This window comes from Hevea brasiliensis, chromosome 17, assembly GCF_030052815.1.
Source record: "Hevea brasiliensis isolate MT/VB/25A 57/8 chromosome 17, ASM3005281v1, whole genome shotgun sequence".
Classification (NCBI taxonomy): Eukaryota; Viridiplantae; Streptophyta; class Magnoliopsida; order Malpighiales; family Euphorbiaceae; genus Hevea; species Hevea brasiliensis.
In genome coordinates, this window is record NC_079509.1 from 18,053,154 (window position 1) to 18,072,275 (window position 19,122).

The following is a 19,122-nucleotide window of genomic DNA, read 5'->3' on the forward strand; positions in this document are numbered from 1 at the left end:
AGATGAAAATTTTCCCCACATTGAAAAAAGAGCTTTGCTTTACCATTTTTTCTAGTTACAGTCTGACCTTTGTTGCTTATTTTTGTCCAAATAGGAATGGCTTCATGCATCCAACAATCCAGATCTATCTCAAAATTTATGGGAATATGTAATAATTTTATCCACACACATGCACTAGGCCAAGGAACTGCTTTTGATTTTATATATATCTTAGTAAAATTTAAAAGGTAATTTATAAATCAAATTCATAATATTATAAGCCAGTTCTTGCTTTTATATATATATATGATAATATATAATTTACTTCTTGAGATTTTATTTCAATAATAGATTAATCTTACCGATTAAATTGATTGTATGTTAATTTCTTTTCAATATTAAGATTTTATTTTATTACAAAACTAGTTATTATAAGTAAATTTTATATTTAAATAATTATTTATTTTATATTTATATGATTATATATTTTATAAAATATTAAATACTTTTTATAATTATTTAAATATAAAAAAATTAAAAATAGTTAATTAGATAGTAATATGTTTTTAAAAATAACATAAAAAAATTAATAACAAATAATATGTTTTAATAAATTTTTAAATGTTCTATATTATGGTTTCTATTTTTTTACAAAATTATAGACTACAATATAAAAAAAATTAAAAATTTAATAGAACTTATTATTTGTTATTAAATATTTTTCTACTATTTGAAAAAGCATATTATTATATCGAAAAACAGGAAAATAAGTAGTACATGGCGTTGTGTCCAGAATTTGCTCTACCTTCCACCAATGAAGGGCTCAAACGGTTACTGGTTTCCAGCCTATGTACCACTTATAAACAAGAAACAGAGATGACAGACATGATGAGAAACGTAATATGAAGAAGAATATTTATTTTAAAAATTATTATTTCTTAACCAGATATCTAACAAACTAATTATCACTGTAAACAATACTAATAATCTTTTGTGTTCTCTACAATCACAAAATTCATTATGAGATTCTAAATGTTGATTACATAAATCATTACCGTTTTCTACTAGAGCAGCTCTTAATAACTCTACTTCTCTTCTATCAGTTAAATCAAGACAACGTAAATAAAACAAAAGACGATTAATATAAGTAGACATAAATTGTTTTCTGATGCACAGCATCCCTTTAAGGGCAAGTGCAGAGCATACTTAAATAGTACTGCTTACAGTGCTTCAAATAGTAATATTAAACAGTGCCAAGAATAGTTAATACTTACAGAGCTACAGTTACTTTACCAACCTGTTGGCTTGATGGATGCTAACGGGATGCTTGCTGAAGGTGGAGGTGAATAGTAAACCCAATAGTCGTACTTACCAGAGGGTTGTCCAAGAATATCTACAGTGCTTAGGGACAGTGTTTCAAGTTCTTGGTTCAACTCCTTTGCTTGATTAATTAAAACATCTAATTCCTTTTCTATCTTTGGAAAAGAAGATTGAGATGATGAAAATACCATATATTTTATTGATTTAAAAACAGTACACTCTTAGAACACTTAGAACATTCAAATGAAAATAGTACACTCTTGGATATCTTACAGAGAAAGCTTAGAAAACTTAGAGAGAAATCTATTTCTTATTCTGCTTCTTTAGCAAGTCAGGAGGCCTTCTTATAGAAGTTAGAAGGAATCTGATGGTGTCATTGCATGCGTCACTTTTAGTGGCAGACAGGAGATGGTGGCTGTCTTGTCTTTTAGACTGAAAGCAATTTGATACCCTTTACAGATCATAAGGGTCTTAGCTGTCTTCCCAATATTATCCTTCCATGTCAGTGTCGCTATCACTGTTGTCCTTTTGACGTGACTTGGAGCACTCAGCGGCATCTTTTGCTTTTGAGCTAGCAACTTTTGAGCTGGCTTCATTGTCGTCTTCTGATAGTGCACTGAAAAGCTGTCGGCGAAGCTCATCTTTCGGCACTGATTTGAGTAGGTCTTTGAATAATTCTGACAGATTTGATGAGACTGAAGGACTAGGCATTGGACTTTTAGCCAAAGTAATTAATCCTTTGGTAGAATAAATAGAGGGTGGCTCAAAAAAGTCACACTTATCCCACCATTTGATTAGGACTCGTCGAGTTAACCAGGGCACATGATCTGTGGAAAACTCGCCGAATTTTTTCATTTTCTTTTTTGAGATAATATAATCCCATCGGACTATCCATGGAACTTTATACAGGATAGTAAACAATAATCTTGAATCCTTTAAGGATTTATTAGTATCAGTAAACTGTTTATAAACAGTTCTTACCTTATTAGGTAATGCTATGGGAAATAATCCCAAGTTAAAGAACCATTCGTAAAACCAAGATGGAAATTCAAACAGTTCTTTTTCCAACTGGAATTGTACAAACCAGCTGAATTTCCTCTGCCTATTTTCATAAATTAAGGCACCAGTCCAGGCTTGCATATAATCAAAGTAATTAAAATACCTAGGCTTTCCGAAATTTAATTCCTTTTGCTTGAAGAGAGAATCTCCCCATTCATCATAGGATATTATCGTTTTAATAATGAATTTGCTAAATGCCCACTCATTAGTGGACCTTTCTGTAGGAGAGAAGACCACTGAGTTGGTCTCTGCTAAAATCGCTTGATAATAAGTATAGTCCTTTGGCAAATAAGGATTCACTGTATGATGCTCTGTATAAAAATTTGTTACCTCATAAGGTTTCAGTTCCTTGTGTTTTTTATCCATTGGCATAAGGAAACAGTAACTAATTGGAATGTAAGGGTAATTAACCTATTTGGCGTTATTAGCCTCAATACTGATAGCATAAGCATCTTCTCGCAATTTGTCCACCATTTTAGGCGGAGGTGGCGACACCTCATGGGTTCACTTTGAAGGAGTTATTGTTGCCTTTGAACACATGTCCTGTAAGGAATTACGGGTTAGGAAATGAGGCAACGAGTTAGATTCTCCTTTTATAAATTCAATATCAAAATCAAAAACTGATAAGATGGCTTGCCATCTAGCAAAGATCTGCTTAGATGCGATGTTTTTAACATCTTTCAATAATATTTCTTTTGCACTTTTACAATCTACCCTTATAAGGAATTTCTGATTCAATAAATCAGATTCAAACTTTTGTACACAGAGAACTATAGATAAGATCTCTTTTTTAACCGTAGAGTAATTAACTCTAGGTCCTGTCCAAATTCCACTGGTAAATCTGACTAGAGATTCTTTGTCGGCTATCCTTTGTTTTAGGATGCCTCCATAAACTATGTCAGATGCGTCAGTCTCCACCACCTTTAAGGCTTGTGGATTAGGAATTGCCTGACAGGGAAGTGATTTGTCCTTTTGTTTTATCCGTTTAACAGATAAGGTGTGCTCTGTGGTCCAAGGTGCTGGATTCTTTTTCAGTCTCTGGAATAGTGGTTTGGCGTCTTGTGCTAAACTTTTATAAAAGTCAGCAACATAATTAAGACTACCTAAAAATCTTTGTAATTGGGTTTTGTCTTTTATTTCATCAGGAAATTTACTAGCAAACTCAATGGCTCAATCTATGAGAATAATAGATCCTTGTTCAATGTTGTGACCCAAAAATCTAATTTTAGCTTGGAAGAGTTTTATCTTCTTAGCTGAAACAACTAAACCATTTTTCTTTACAATGTTTATAAACACCTTTCAGTGTTTGAAGTGTTGATCTATTGTCCTGCAAAAAATAAGGACATCATCAATGTAAACAATTGAAAATGCTGAATAAGCATTGAATATTTCATTCATAATATTTTGAAATTCTGATGGGGCATTTTTAAGCCCAAATGGCATCACGTTCCATTCATAATGCCCAAAGGGTACTGTAAAGGCAGTTTTATACCTATCTTCTTCAGCTATTTGGATTTGCCAGTATCCGGACTTCATATCGAACTTAGAAAATATCTGGGCCTCATAGAGTCTGTTTAACAAATAGTCTGTTTAACAAATCTTTTTTATTAGGCAATGGATATCTTATCCATCTAAGGGCTTTGTTTAAAGGCTTATAATTGATAACTAGTCTTGGGACTTCTCTTTCTAGTTCAGCAGCATTTTATACATAAAAGGCTGGACAACTCCATGAGTTTTGACTTTTTCTAATAAGCCCTTTTGACTCGAGGTCAGCAATTTCCCTTTTACATATTTCTAAATGTCTTGGACCCATAGCAATGGGTCGGGCTTTGGTTGGCATCATCTTTTCATCAAAGTCGGGCTCATGTGGTAATTTAACCACATGGCTTTTTCTAGCCCAAAAGGCGTTTGGTACTTCTGCACAGATGCTATTAGTCATCTCTTCTTGTAATTCTTTTATTTTTCTTTGTATAAGAGGTTCATTAACCTTTTCTTGTATAGTTTTGTGTTCTATTTCTCTTTTAAGAGAATTTATAAATTTTTCTTTATTTTTGATGCTACTTTTAAGTACATCAATTTCTCTTTCTATTGGTAAAGAGATAAATTCAAAAATAATCTCTTTTCCTTCGACTTCAGAAATAATTCCCTTTTCTGTTATGGATTTTATTGGATATAACATATGTAGAAATGGGTTTCCTAGAATAACAGGATGAGATAATCCTTTTACAAAGATAAATGGTATTTCAAAGCATATACCTTGGTTACAAACGACTGTATCAGACAATTTGTATTTTACAGATATTTTAGTACTGTCAGCTGTATGCAATTCTTCTACTGTTTTAGAGAAGTATTTTGAAGGTACTAGTCCTTCATTTATACAACATAAATCTGCTCCTGAATCTATTAAAGCTATGGTACTAAATAAGTACTCCTTTTGAACAATTATAGTAACCTTGGTATGCCATTTATGAGTTATAACTCTATCTATTCTGTTGACATACTGGAGACTATTTATTTCTATTGGTTCTTCTTCTTTTTCAGCTTCTTCCATTATTAATGGAGATTCATTTTTAACTTCTAATATGATTATTCTTTCTTTAAGAAATTGTAATTCAGTTTTAACTGAATTTATTTCTTGCCTTAATTCTTTTATAGTTGGTTCTCTTGGCATTTTAGCCGTTTTGATTTTTCCATTATTTCTTTGACATCGTATGGAGTTTGTTTTTCTTCAATCTTTTTTTCTAGAGGACTCTTTTCTTTGAATACATTTAAGTATTCTTCTAGTCTTTTCTTTCTTTCTTCTTAATCTTCGATTTTATCTATTAGATCTAATAACATATTTTATTCTTTTGTTAACACACAAAGACCATTTAAGGTACACAGTGATTTGTAATAGTCACATTTTCCATCACATGATTGTTTATCAGTCTCAGTAGAAGATTCTTCTGAAGTATAATCTATAGCATTTACTTCTAAATCTTCTGGTTCAGACTCATTTAAGAGGATTTTAATTAATGATTCTTTAAGATTTTCATCAATTGACAAAGCTTGTATTTGCTGTTTAACCCTACACTTATTAGCGTAGTGACCAGTTTTCCCGCATTTATAACAAACTACATTGGCTTCCTTTTTCTTCTTTTTAAAAGATGATACTGTTTTCTTTTTTGGAGTTTTCTTATATGAGGATTGTCCTTTGTCCTTTATCCTTTTTAGGATATTTTTTGAACCATTTTTTCTTTTTCCTACTCTCCTCCCCCCTTTAACTTTCCTTTTATGAGGAAAGGTTACTGGAGGTAAACCTATTTGTTCACAGAAATCACCAAGTATTCTTTTACCGGTGAGTTTTCCCTTTTGTAATTGCCTATGAATTTTTAATTCATTGCAGAGTGCTATGACTGCCGAGACTACCTCAGAAGCTAGTACTCCGTAGGTATATTGGTTATATGGTAGGGCTCTATCATTTTTATCCCTAATTTGTTTTTTAACTCGTTCAGAAAATAACGAGGGCAATCCAGAAAGAAATTTTTCTTTCCAGAAATCATATTGATTATCTTCCCTAGTAAAAATAAGGGAAAAGAAGGTATCTTTATACCATTTAAAATGAAATAAATCAGGACACCTTAAGTTCATCAACTGTTCCTGAGACCTATCCATATACAGGCTTGCTGATCCTATGAAATACATTCCTATAGTGTATAATAGTGTATTAACACTATCGGACACTATTTGTGGACCTTCAGGTTTTACTTCTGTTTTGACAGCATTTAGGACTTGTGCTTTTCCTTCCTCAGATAAGGAAAAATCCCACCAACCTCTAAGTTGGCCAGTAAAACCAGCTATAATGGCTCTAGCTATGGATTGATCAGAATTGCTTCCTTTAACTCTGGCTGCAATAGCATACATTGTCATAAATTGTATGACGTTTTTGATTTGATAATCAGACAGTCCATCTATGTTCCATTTTACAATTGAAGACCCATCGTATTGTACATAATTGTAACTCGTGTCTTCATATTGTAGATTGACTGGTGAAGGCCTAGGGTAATAAGGCTTCATTTCAACAGTGGCTCTTGGTTTAGGATAAACCATTCTGTTTATTTCTAATGGCTCAGACTGCTTAAGACTTATCTCAATTTGATTTATTTCATCTTCAGTATTAGATGATTCAGACTTAGATTCAGATTCTGAATTATCTGAATATTTGTTTAAAGGTGCTATACTTAGATTTTTTAATCTGGTTTCTAATTCTTCTTGAAAAGTTAGTTCCTTAGTTAAAGGAGCTATAGCTTTCTTTTTAGGATCTTTTGAGTCTAATCCTAATTCTGTTAACCTTTTAGTTAACTCTTCGATCATTTCTGAATGATCTTCTTTAACCAATTTTAGGTTTAATTTGTCTGTTTCCATGGGTTTAAATAAAACCTTCTTTTCAATAGTTGTTTTTGATGTTTCTCCTTTTTCGGGTCTATAATCTCTTGACTTAAAGTTCTGAATTTGTGTTTCTACCCTATTTAGTTGTTGACCTATGGTGTACAGACTAAGATTGGCAAAGTTGCCTTGCTTATCTGTTTTAGAAAAGGGTGAACACTCGACCTCTTGATTTTCTGTTACCTTATAAGATAACTCAGTTAATGGTGGATGTACTCCTTTTAGGAGTTTTCCTTTTGAAGTAATGAAAGTTTTGTAAGACGATTCTAAGGTTGTTAAGAACATCCTATCTTCAAAATTTGGGAATGGCTTTTTCGACAGGCCATCATATATTTAAGGAATTCAGGAAATTTTTTATTTCCGCCTCTTTCTTGATACCAAGCATATTCTCTAAGATAAGAGTTTTGCTTTTCTAGGCTGAAAGACATTTGAAACCATTTTTCAAATGGAGTTTCTTCTTTGGTTAAGGCCATAATTTTTCTTGGTTGCCTAAGACTTTCCTTGTCATAGCCCATATCTGATGGAGTTGGGCTCTCGGGCCTTTTAAGGCTTACTGTTTCTTTTGGGCTTGAATAGGTACTGTCTAGACCATATATGGGCTGGGCTACCTGTTCCTCCGTTTTTGGGTTCCTATGGAGCTTAACCTATTCATTGAGTTTATTCGTTCTAGAGATTCTATTCCTGATAAGGACGACCTAGGTAAGATAGGTTCTGAGCATACCGATCTTCCTGAGAACAAATTTCTAGACCTTGATCTTGCAAAAGATATTGCTACAGTTCCATTATTAGTTTCTATAATGGATTCAAGATCTGTTGATTCTTCCTTTTTAGGAGGAATTGCTTCTTCTAATATCCAATTTTTAGGCAATTTAACCTGTTCCCATTCTATCGACTTAGGAACTACTAGGTTTCCCTTTTCTAAGTCTGTGACGAAGAAAGTTGTGGTTCCTTTTGGAGATATGAGCTTAGTGGTTTCTTCCCTAAGATTAGGTACTACCGTGTTCATTGCTTTATAATGAATCCTATAAATAAGGATTATATTTTCAGATCTTGGTAACATGTCATATCCTGATGTTTTTATGTCTAAGGACAAAGCTTTCATGACATGTGGGTCACGTATTGAGATGGTAAAATTTGGGTAACATGAAAAATAAATTGGACCATCACAGAGAGACGATTCTACTATTCCTAATAAGGAATCATTAAAGTTATTATGTCGTTTATCCCTGACACAGATTAAGGCTGAGGTGTTTAAGCCTAGTCTAGTTGCAGGTTTTAGAGCAACTTGTACCATACCTATATGTAGAAAAGAATATTCCTTTTGATGTCTCTTTAAGAGTTCTTCAGAGAATAGACTCCTTGAGCTTAATCCTTCATGGATAGGAGTGGCTTGTTCAACTGTTTTTATCACGTAATCAAACTTAAATTTAAAACTATTATTTGACTTATATATCAAATTTGGCGATATAGGAGGTAACTTCCAATTATTTAAGTTGTTTTCTATATTAGCTAGTAAGAGAACTTCTTTGTTTTTATTTTTTAGTTTTTTATTTTCCTTTTCTTCGAACCAAGCGCTTTTAGAGCTACCAGACAAACTAGAAAATAGTCTATCCATTGGATCTAGATCACTGTCAACGATGTTACTCCTGATGCCTAAACGCCTTTCTCACGGCTTCAACGGCTGAAGGATACGCGACTTGGGGTTTCACTAGACCTAATGACTAGACTACTGTCTAACTTGGCTCTGATACCACTTGACGTACAAGATCGAAAAACAGGAAAATAAAAAACTAAAAAATAAAAATAAAGAAGTTCTCTTACTAGCTAATATGGAAAACATCTTAAAAAATTTAATAGAACTTATCATTTGTTATTAAATATTTTTCTACTATTTGAAAAAGCATATTATTATTTAATTAATTATTTTTATTATTTTATATTTAAATAATTATAATATATAAAAATATTTAATATTTTATAAAATATATAATTAGTTAAATATAAAATAAAATAATATAATTACTTAAATATAAAATCTAATTAAGAAGTTTTTTTTTTTTAAACAAACCGTAAGAAGCATCTTGTTAATATAAAATAAAACTTCAGAAATTAAATTATTTTATATTAACAGTATATATCTCATATACTAAATTATTATTCATAAAAGAAAAAAGCAAAGTATAAAATTTTTGACATTTTTCAAACACTAATTTGTAATTTATTCATATTTAAAAGATCAAGCACATAGCACTGAGTCCAGGCCCCTGGGAAGACCGAATGAAGATATATAAGCTAATTGAAACTTAAAATCCAAAATGTAATTAATCAACTTTAACTAATAATACTGGAGTCATATTTAAGATTGTGACGAATTTAAGTCTCAATTAGAACTAATTGTATAAAACCAAAAAATCCAAAATGTAGGATAGACAACCTGTGTCAATGAACATGACTAAAATATAAACCATTTAAGAGTTTAATTATCAAAAACTACAGGATGTGATCATGATGGAATCAGAAAAGATGACAGTAAGGATTGATAGTAAGATATCTCAAATTGGAATGTGCTATACTTAGTTAAAAAAACCGAAATTACATCAAAGTTACTGTGCAGTCAAACATTACATAGTACATATCTTCGTCCATGAAGAAAATCTTTTCACTAAACTTCCGCACCAAAATCAAGCATTGCCGTTTATTAGGACTCCATCCCTTATTCCAACGTCATCAGCCACATCACCTTCTACCATTGCTGAATCAACAAGAGACTGCAAAAAAAAGGTTTATGAGTTGAATGTTTTGTTTTGCTAAAGAAAAGGTTTATGAGTTGAATGTTTTGTTTTGCCATCATGATTACCACTTCCATGATCAGATGAGAAAAATTAAGTGCCACAAGAGCCTAGGACCTCATCCTAGGGGATCACCAGAGTTTACCAAGTCCAGAAAAATATTCACGGTCATTGACATAAACTAGGAGATGTGCCTCATCTTAAAACATGCCAAACCAGACATACATATATATTATTCTTAATATCATATTTGTATCACCATTATGCACTATGACCCCACAACAGAGTATAATTTGCATGCAACCCATACACATATTAAAACCAAGCTTTCTTTTGTCTTGTTTTCTGAGTTCTGCACTTAGATTTTAGGTAAAGTATTGGCTGTGGCAGAATATATTAATTCAGCCAAGCAACCAATCAAAAACTCCACCTGCATATTTCATTATCTTCTCGGTAGATTAAATGACCACAAAACTGTCAATCATCATCAGATAGGGCCTGAAGCTCACAAGAAAGTGAAGTCGCAACATTTTGACCTTTCCTAAATACTTGAAACCCACTTTATTGTTCTCAACATGACTGTTAATTTGCCCATTTAGAAAATGTCACATGCTGATTTTCCCTTCGAGATTTCAAGTTGCGGAATACAAGTCTAACTTTCACATCATTTCGTCCATGTACTTTAAAAAATTTTCTTGGATAAATATTTACTGGAATCAAAGCTAGTTCCACTGTTTGGATTCATTAAGCTTTATTAAAGAATATCTTTATGTAACTCCGTCTAAGTAGTTTGCACTTAGCCGGTCCCAAGCCCAGATAAAGGAGGAGGGTTGCGGTAGGTGACAACTAGCGTAAAAATTTCGTCACACCTTATGATATGGATTCAAATGATATAAACGTTGGGGCGTCCTCTACTAATGACGCGCTACATCGGAGCCCGGGTGTAGTGAGAAATACGCAAGGGTGTAGGGCGTTCACCGAAAGCGACACGCTAGGCCAGCGCCCGGTTGTGGTGTTAAGTGAGCAAGGGTTCCCACATCATGGACGGGTGTGGGTAAAAAAGTTAGTCCATAGGATAGACAGTAGAACAGATAGTGGAACAGAACACAAGATAGACATAAAAAATAATAAAAGATATCATAAAAAGAGACAAATTAGGAAGGAACAAGATAGGAAGAGGATCAGAGTTGGTACTTGAAATGTTGGATCACTTACAAGAAAATTAATGGAGCTTGTGGATACCTTGGAAAGGAGAAGGGTGAATATTGCTTGCATTCATGAGACTAAATGGGTAGGAGAGAAAAGCAAAGAAGTGGGTAATTCAGGATACAAACTGTGGTTTACCGAAAAGGAGAGAAATAAGAACGGAGTGGGCATAATCATAGACAGAACATTGAAAGACGCTGTAATAGCTGTGAAAAGAGTAGGAGATAGAATTATACTAGTAAAGCTAGTACTAAAAGGAAAAACAATAAATGTAGTTAGTGCTTATGCCCCACAAATAGGACTAGATAGTGAGAGTAAACAAAGGTTTTGGAAAGATATAGATGATTTAATGCAAAGCATACCAAATGAAGAGAATATTTTCATTGGTGAAGATTTGAATGGACATGTACGAAGTGATAGACAAGGCTATGAGAATGTTTATGGAGGTTTTGGTTTTGGCAGTCGAAATGAGGAGGGAAAAAACATCCTAGATTTTGCTATGGCATACGACCTAATACTAGCAAATAACCACTTTATAAAAAGAGACTCACATTTAGTGACTTTCAAAAGTGGGCAACATAGAAGCCAAATCGATTTCCTTTTAACCAGTAAGACAAATAGAGCTCTATGCAAGGATTGCAAGGTCATTCCAGGAGAGGCTTTAACAAGTCAACATCGGTTAGTGGTCTTGGATGTCAAGTTTAGGAACAATTCAAGTAAGGTCAGAAGAGATAGTGTAGCTCGAACAAAGTGGTGGGAGTTCAAAGGAGTAAAGCAAGTAAAGTTCAAAAATGAGCTTCTCGAGTCCGAAGCATGGAAGCTGAATATGGAGGCCAATGATATGTGGATACAAATGGCATCAAAAATTAGAGAAGTAGCCAGAAAAGTACTTGGAGAGTCTAAAGGACATGGACCACTCTCAAAAGAGATGGTGGTTGAATGAGAAAGTACAAAAGGCAGTGAAGAGAAAAAAAGAATGGTATAAGAAATTACCTAAATGTGATAATAATAAGGCATATGAACAGTACAAGATAGCAAAGAAAGAGGCAAAAAATGCAGTTAGTCAAGCAAGAGCACAGGCCTTTGAAAAGTTATATGAGAAACTTGGAACTAAAGAAGGGGAGAAATATATTTTTAGATTAGCAAGGAAGAGAGAAAGAAAATGTCAAGATCTCAATCAAGTTAGGTGCATTAAGGATAAATAAGGAAAAGTGTTGGTGAAAGATGAGGACATTAAAGAAAGATGGAGAAATTATCTTAATGATCTCTTTAATAATAGTCAAAATGGTAATAGTGTGAATATAGACTATAAAACGATAGAAAAGAATGTGAATTATACTAGAAGGATTAGATCTTTAGAAGTAAAAGAAGCACTTAAGAGAATGAAAGTGGGTAAAACCTGTGGACCCGATGGAATACCAATTGAAGTGTGGAGGTATTTGGGAGATATGGGAGTGGCATGGTTAACTAAATTATTTAATAAGATTCTAAACTCTAAAGAAAATGCCTGATAAATGGAGGAGGAGGAGTATTTTAGTACCTATTTTTAAAAATAAGGGAGACATACAGAGTTGCTCGAACTATAGGGTAATTAATTTCATGAGCCATACTATGAAGTTGTAGGAAAGAGTTGTGGAGCATCGACTACGTCGTGATACTTCTATCTCTCTCAATCAATTTGGCTTCATGCCCGGTCGTTCAACTATGGAAGCGATCTTTCTCATTAGAAGCTTGATGGAGAAATATAGAGATGTGAAGAAAGATCTACACATGGTTTTTATTGATTTAGAGAAGGCTTATGATAGTATTCCAAAAGATGTCCTATGGAGTGTGTTAGAACAAAAGAGGGTATCTATTAGGTACATACAAGTGTTGAAAGATATGTATGAAGGAGCAAGTACTATTGTGCGCACAGTGGGAGGGAACACAAGAGATTTTCCGATCTCAATTGGATTACACCAAGGATCAGCTATAAGCCCTTACCTTTTTATATTAGTTTTAGATGAATTGACGAAACATATACAAGAGAGTATTCCTTGGTGCATGATGTTTGCGGATGATATTGTTCTGATAGTTGAGACGCAAGAAGGAGTCAGTAGAAAGCTAGAGCTTTGGAGAAGTACTCTAGAGTCAAAGGGCTTTAAGTTAAGTAGAACGAAGACAGAATACATGCATTGCAAGTTCAGCGAAGGTCAAACTGGTGATAGGAAAGGAGTTAGTTTGGATGGAGTGGTACTGTCCCAAAGTAATCACTTTAAATATCTCGGCTCAATCCTTCAAGTAGATGGAGTATGTAAGGAGGACGTTAGTCATAGGATTAAAGCAGGATGGTTGAAGTGGAGATGTGCTACGGGAGTTTTATTTGATCGCAAGATTCCCAATAAGTTGAAAGGAAAATTTTACCGTACAGCCATACGACCGGCTATGTTATATGGTAGTAAGTGTTGGGCATTGAAGGAATCGTATGCGTCTAAGATAAGAGTTGCAGAGATGAGAATATTAAGGTGGATGAGTGGCCATACTAGACTAGATAAAGTCCGTAATGAGAGTATTAGAGAAAAGGTATGAGTGGTACCTATTGAGGATAAGTTGAGAGAAGGGAGATTGAGGTGGTTTGGTCATGTGAAGCGTAGACATACGGAGGCTCCAGTTAGACAAGTAGAGCACATTAGGTTAGAGGATAGAAAGAAAAAAAGGGGTAGACCTAAATTGACTTGGAGGAGAGTAGTACAACATGACCTAAAAGCGTTACAAATTTCTGAAGATTTAACCCAAAATCGTTTATAGTAGAGAAAGCGAATCCATATAGCTGACCCCAAATTTTTGGGATAAAGGCTTAGTTAAGTTGAGTTGAGTTAAGTTTTAAAGAATATCTTTATGTAAAGATATGTAATTACTAATCTAATGAAATACTAATTGGGGTGTCAGCCTAATTTTTATGCTAGGGTAAATGCATTGACCGCTCCTCAACTTAGGTAGTTATTTCATTTCAGGCGCTTAATTTTAATTTGTTAAAATAAAGTTTCTCAACTTTAGCTTTGTTTTAGAAAATCCCTTCCTACTGTAGCAGATTCTCATATTCATTTTCTTTTTTCCTTTTAACTAACACTAAATTAATATTTAATCAAAATAAATCTATAAATCATTATTTTTATTTTTGTTTATATATAAACTAAAATATTGATAAAATATCATATACTAATAAAATATTATTTTAAAATTTAAAATTTATTATTATATTATTATTTTTCCATGTTACAAATTAAATTTTAGTTAACAATAAATAACATATACATAATTAATAATTTTATTAATAAATTTAGTTAAAAATAAAATAATTTTATTGATAATAATTATTAATTAATTGAATTAATGATAAAGGTAAGAAAGAGAAAAAGAAGGAAAAGAAAGCAAAATGGTAATTTTATTCTTTTAAACTTGGAAACCTGCTATTGTAGGTCAGGGGGATATTTTCTGAAACAAAACTAAAATTGAGAGATTTTATTTAACAAATTGAAATTGCGTAACTAAAATAAATTAATCACATAAGTTGAGAGACGGCTGATACAATATATCCAGATGACTCAAGGTAATTAGATGCAGGGGTCATGTATAGAAGCCCAAGCACTTCCTTGAAGAGAGGAGGAAGGAGGAGGAGGAAGAAGAAGAAGAAAGAGATGAAGCACAATAATCAAAGTAGTGATTTTTCCTAAATGGTTCTCTCTGACGAAGTCAGCTTGAGGAGGGCACATGAAGCACTACATGTTTCCATGCTTCTAAAGGCCTTGAGAAAATACAATTCAAGTTGCAAGAATATGTTGCTACGTCTAGAAATGCTGCTGGCAGTGGGAGAGTATAGCATCTTGTCGACCTCTAAAATACTCATGCAACACATGATAATTGTGCAAGAATATATATGAAATTCTGTATCACATGCATGCAGCACATGTACTAATGCATTGTACAAGATCAAAATTGAAACAAGCTACCTATTTAAAAAACAAAAAGAAAAAAATTCAACAACCACATAGTCGCAGTAATAGGTGAGCAAACAAAATGGGAAGGAACTAATCATATAAGAAAGCAAGCCTGCTTCTTTTGATAAGAAAATGGAATATGCAAGGCATTGATTTACAAAAATGAGATACTGTAATAGCAGAATTGCCCAACATGCAAAAAATGGCATGAGGGACACAAACTAGAAACAATTAAGTGGAACATTAGATTGATAAACATTGCACACTTCAATGCACATATAATTGACAGAGGCTGACCTGAAGTTCCTGCTCACAACTCTTAAGTCTTTCAGAGTATTCTTTAACTTGCAGAAAACATTTATGCAGCTGCAGATTATTCCCAACATGCAATTACAAAACCAGAGCAACAGCACAAAAACGTTTCAATAGTCCAATTGGTAACATTAGTCATTACCTTGGTCAATTGCATCTTATTGTGTGAAGTGCGCTTCTTTGCAGCAATCAATGCATCCTCCAGTTTCTGTATTCACCATTAAAATTCTAAGTGGGGATGAAAAGCAAGGCTTGTTTATAAAACTCGTTTGGAATAGCAACAAGCACAGGATGGAACAGTGTGGACTGAAAAAAAATTGTTATGTAATTAGAAAACACATACCTGAGTTCTTTTACGCAAATTTGAAACAAGTTGCTGCTTGTCTTCTAACCTCTCTTCTATCTCAGAAATCTGATTAGGCACTAAAATTTAGCCTTTCCTTTTTTTAACAATTGTTTCTTTTTAACAAAATGCCACAATGTGCAGAGATATCATAGATAAATGATTATGATGGTCCCTAAGAAAGGTTGCAAAATCAACCTTTGCAAACTTGGAAGTACACCATGAATCCAAAGGAAAACTCTTCCCTACACCCAAGTGTATAACTTGATTTATACACCCAACCAATAGGTAATCAACATACCATGATTTTAGATTATGTGTTATTTGTAGATTGAATAGTTGTATACACCCGAGTGTAAGCAAGAACAACTCGACTCCAAATGTATGTAGTATGGATAGGACATGTGTATGTATGTTTGTCAAAATTTTTGGCTGCATGAAATAGGATGTATGCTTTCAGCCATAATTAATGTGACAAAATACAAAGAATGGCGTCTCTTTGATTTCAGACCTCCTTTTTAAGTTCATCACGCCTCTGAATTGATCTCTCCAATCTTTCTTTTGCCTGACGAAGAGGGGAAAAAAAATAGTACTGATTTTAAGTACCTCAAATTCAGCAATGCATAATTGCTTATGCATATACTTTATTCAAAATATGTAACTGTAAGCTTACCTCGTCATTGTATTCATCACTTGAATCTGAAGACATTTCCCCACTACGTTGATCATTATATCTAGAACTGTCAAAGGAAAAGGTATGGCAAAGTCAATCTCAACCTGATGTGCAAACATGAAAAGCTTCCTTCAGTTTTGTCTCAGGAGAAAGATGATTCTAATCTGACTTTACAATCAAACATAGCACATGCTACTTATACGGCAAGACAGGCATAAAGGCTACAGACGTTCAGATTTTATTAACCATTAATATCTGATACATATGATGTAGAAACAAATATTTGTCTTAATTACTGCTTCTGTCATAGGATTTTAAATTAGTACTAAGCAAACCATGAATAGCATAAGTGCTTTACAATTTTAGAATAAGCATATTTGTGCATGACCATCACATGGAACATTTCACAACCATATGTGTGTTATGACAACAGATGGACCAAACTTTAATCAGAATGCTAATCAAAGCCAAATAGTTTCTTGGAAGCGGTATAATCCCTTTCAATTGCGCTTTCCCAAAAATTCCTCTATGGTCCATCAATGGGTAGTGCGTTAAATTAAGATAATAAACTTGCTCAAGCTCTAAAAAGAAAGCACATGAAGATATGACTCAGTTAGCTTCATATTGCATAACTGCAACTTTCATTCCCACTGTATCGGAAAGAGCCAGCAATAGACATATAACATATTCATAATTACAGCACTAACTCTTCAACTTTTTTTACCCTTCTTAAGGTTCATAAGTACATAATTACATTTATGTTAAGAACTTTTCAATTTTTTCCTTTTTGGTCAGGTGGCAGCATCCATGGCAGGATCCATGCAAGGAAAACTCCAAAGAATGCAATGAAGCAACCAATGTTGTGCATACAAACAACACATAATTAACCTTCTACAAGTTTTCAATGAGAAAAAATAACTGAAAGGTACTAAAATTTGATTGAAAAGGAGGAACTATATTACTCATTCTGTTTCCCCAATTCTGGATCTTTATCCTTGTCAGCAAGTTCATGATCACCGTTGGTTCCATCCATCTCCTTGTCTCGATCCCAATGTAAATCACGGCCTCTTTCCCGATTCCAATTGCTGTTCCTTCCTTCTTCTTGTTCATTACCAACAGGATCTTTCTCTCGGCTATGATCTCGATCCAAGAAACCATCCCTTGCCTGACCACGATCGTGTGCAAGCTCACATCGCCTTTCCTCATCTTCATCACGGTCCCAAGACCTGGCACGCTCTCTGGACCTATCACTATTTCGTTCCCTATACCTGTCCCTATCACGATCATAATCCCTTTCTCGATCTCTGCCCCTATCCCACTCCACGCCCCTCTCCATATTATGTCGAAATCGATCTCGACCAAAATTTGATCTCCCCCCTCTAGTATTCACTCCATTTACTCTTACAACACGGCCATCGATTGTCTATTTACAAGCATAACAATATCAAAGTTCAAAAATGTGAAACCAACTATATGAACACCCTATAAGTTGAAAAAATAAGAAAGAAGAAAGCAGATACCTTGCCATTCATGTCATTGATTGCATCAATTACTGATCTTGGATTTCTAAAAGTAACAAATCCATAGCATTTTCCTCTTGTTCCATGGTCATTAATAATCCATAGCATTTTCCTCTTGTTCCATGGTCATTAATAATCTGCAGGCCAAAGGCATTAACAAACTTGGTCAACCAGAAATGGACTATTTCTGCTTTGATAAATGGATAAGAAACTATATGGTAGTAACGGCTTGGCTTCTAAAGACCCTTCTGCCCTACGAAATAAGAACCTTCTATCCAGTAACCCAGTAAAAATTATCTTCCCTACAAGATTATTCGAATACAATTCAACATATTCTCAAAAAATCACAGATTAAACTCAGATAAATAAATTGTTTATGGAACAAATGAAAAAAGAAGTCACAGAAACCCCTAATCGCATTAAAATATATATAAAAATTTGCCCCAAAAAAAAAGGAGTGGCAGAAAACTAGAAGCACGATTTGGGAAAGAAAGAGTAGTCGAAGAGTGTTAATGATACCTTAACGGCGACGATGGCGCCGTAGGGACCGAATACTCTCCGAACAGTGTCTTCGGTAGCATTGTAAGGAAGCCCACCAACGTATATAGAGTTATCGTCGTCTACCGTCATTTCCTCAGTTACTTTAATCTGAATTCTAATCTATCTGTTCGACCGAAATTGCATATTGGGGCGTAGGTCGTCCTTTTGGCCCTGTGATCTACCGCGCCTCTGCAATTTCTCCCCCCTAGTGCCCACTGCTACTGATAATAGAACGCGCGTGCACACGCGCTCCAGTTCAAAATGAAAATATGTCATTTTTTTCCTTTTTAATCTCAGGATAGAATTATGCTTTAAAAGCAAATTTCTTTGGGTAGACTTTATATCTGTCCATATATATTTTTTTAAAATCTATATTTATTTCTTTTATAAAACATATAAGGTCTGTAAATATATATATATATATATAAGAATTTTATTGTACGAATTCAAGTGATACATATAAATTAGGGAGATATTACCTTATGTAATATAATAAAATTCACTGATATTACGTAAAATCTTATAAAAGCTTGATAATAATATTTGAAAGGGCCGAATAAAATTAAAAAGAATAATTTATTAATTATTTATATTCACTCGTAATTAAAAAATATTTTATATTTATACATACTCAAAATATATTGTATAAAATTACTTTCATTCTAAATTATTATCCTTGAGAAATAATAATAAATTTACCAAATTATTAATTCAATCTATTTAATTCACTAATTTACTAAAAAAACTTATTAAAACATATTTTAGAATAAAATTATAAAAAAAATTTCTAATTGTGACTTACTGTCACGTACCCACTAGTACTTACCTTCAAGATCCGTGGCCTCATAACAAGGCCCATTCTCAAGAAAATAATTCCAACTGCTCATTCACTGCCATTTTAATACCATCAACCCACAATTTAGCTAATTTAACTGACATTCAAAAACAATAAATTGAACACCACCCAAGTTTCCACCTC

General features: G+C 33.4%; 1 protein-coding gene across 1 annotated transcript; it reads right to left on the minus strand.

Annotated features, from left to right (window-relative positions):
• Nucleotides 1–9,224: 9,224 nt before the first annotated feature.
• On the minus strand, nucleotides 9,225–18,391 carry LOC110639554 (uncharacterized). Its single transcript, XM_058139680.1, has 9 exons — nucleotides 18,123–18,391; nucleotides 17,604–17,702; nucleotides 17,046–17,506; nucleotides 16,084–16,150; nucleotides 15,922–15,975; nucleotides 15,411–15,479; nucleotides 15,210–15,275; nucleotides 15,053–15,121; nucleotides 9,225–9,551 (listed from the first exon to the last, which is right to left on the minus strand). The coding sequence occupies exons 1-9, from the start codon at nucleotides 18,231–18,233 to the stop codon at nucleotides 9,465–9,467; spliced, it is 1,083 nt and encodes a 360-aa protein (XP_057995663.1). The 5' UTR covers nucleotides 18,234–18,391; the 3' UTR covers nucleotides 9,225–9,464.
• Nucleotides 18,392–19,122: the final 731 nt, after the last annotated feature.

Coding starts and splice junctions, on each gene's coding strand:
- LOC110639554 (XM_058139680.1), bottom strand. CDS start 18,233: ATGACGGTAGACGACGATAACTCTATATACGTTGGTGGGCTTCCTTAC. Junction 17,507..17,603: donor TCAATGACATGAATGGCAAG/GTATCTGCTTTC, acceptor GCTTGTAAATAG/ACAATCGATGGCCGTGTTGT. Junction 15,276..15,410: donor ATTTGCGTAAAAGAACTCAG/GTATGTGTTTTC, acceptor TGGTGAATACAG/AAACTGGAGGATGCATTGAT.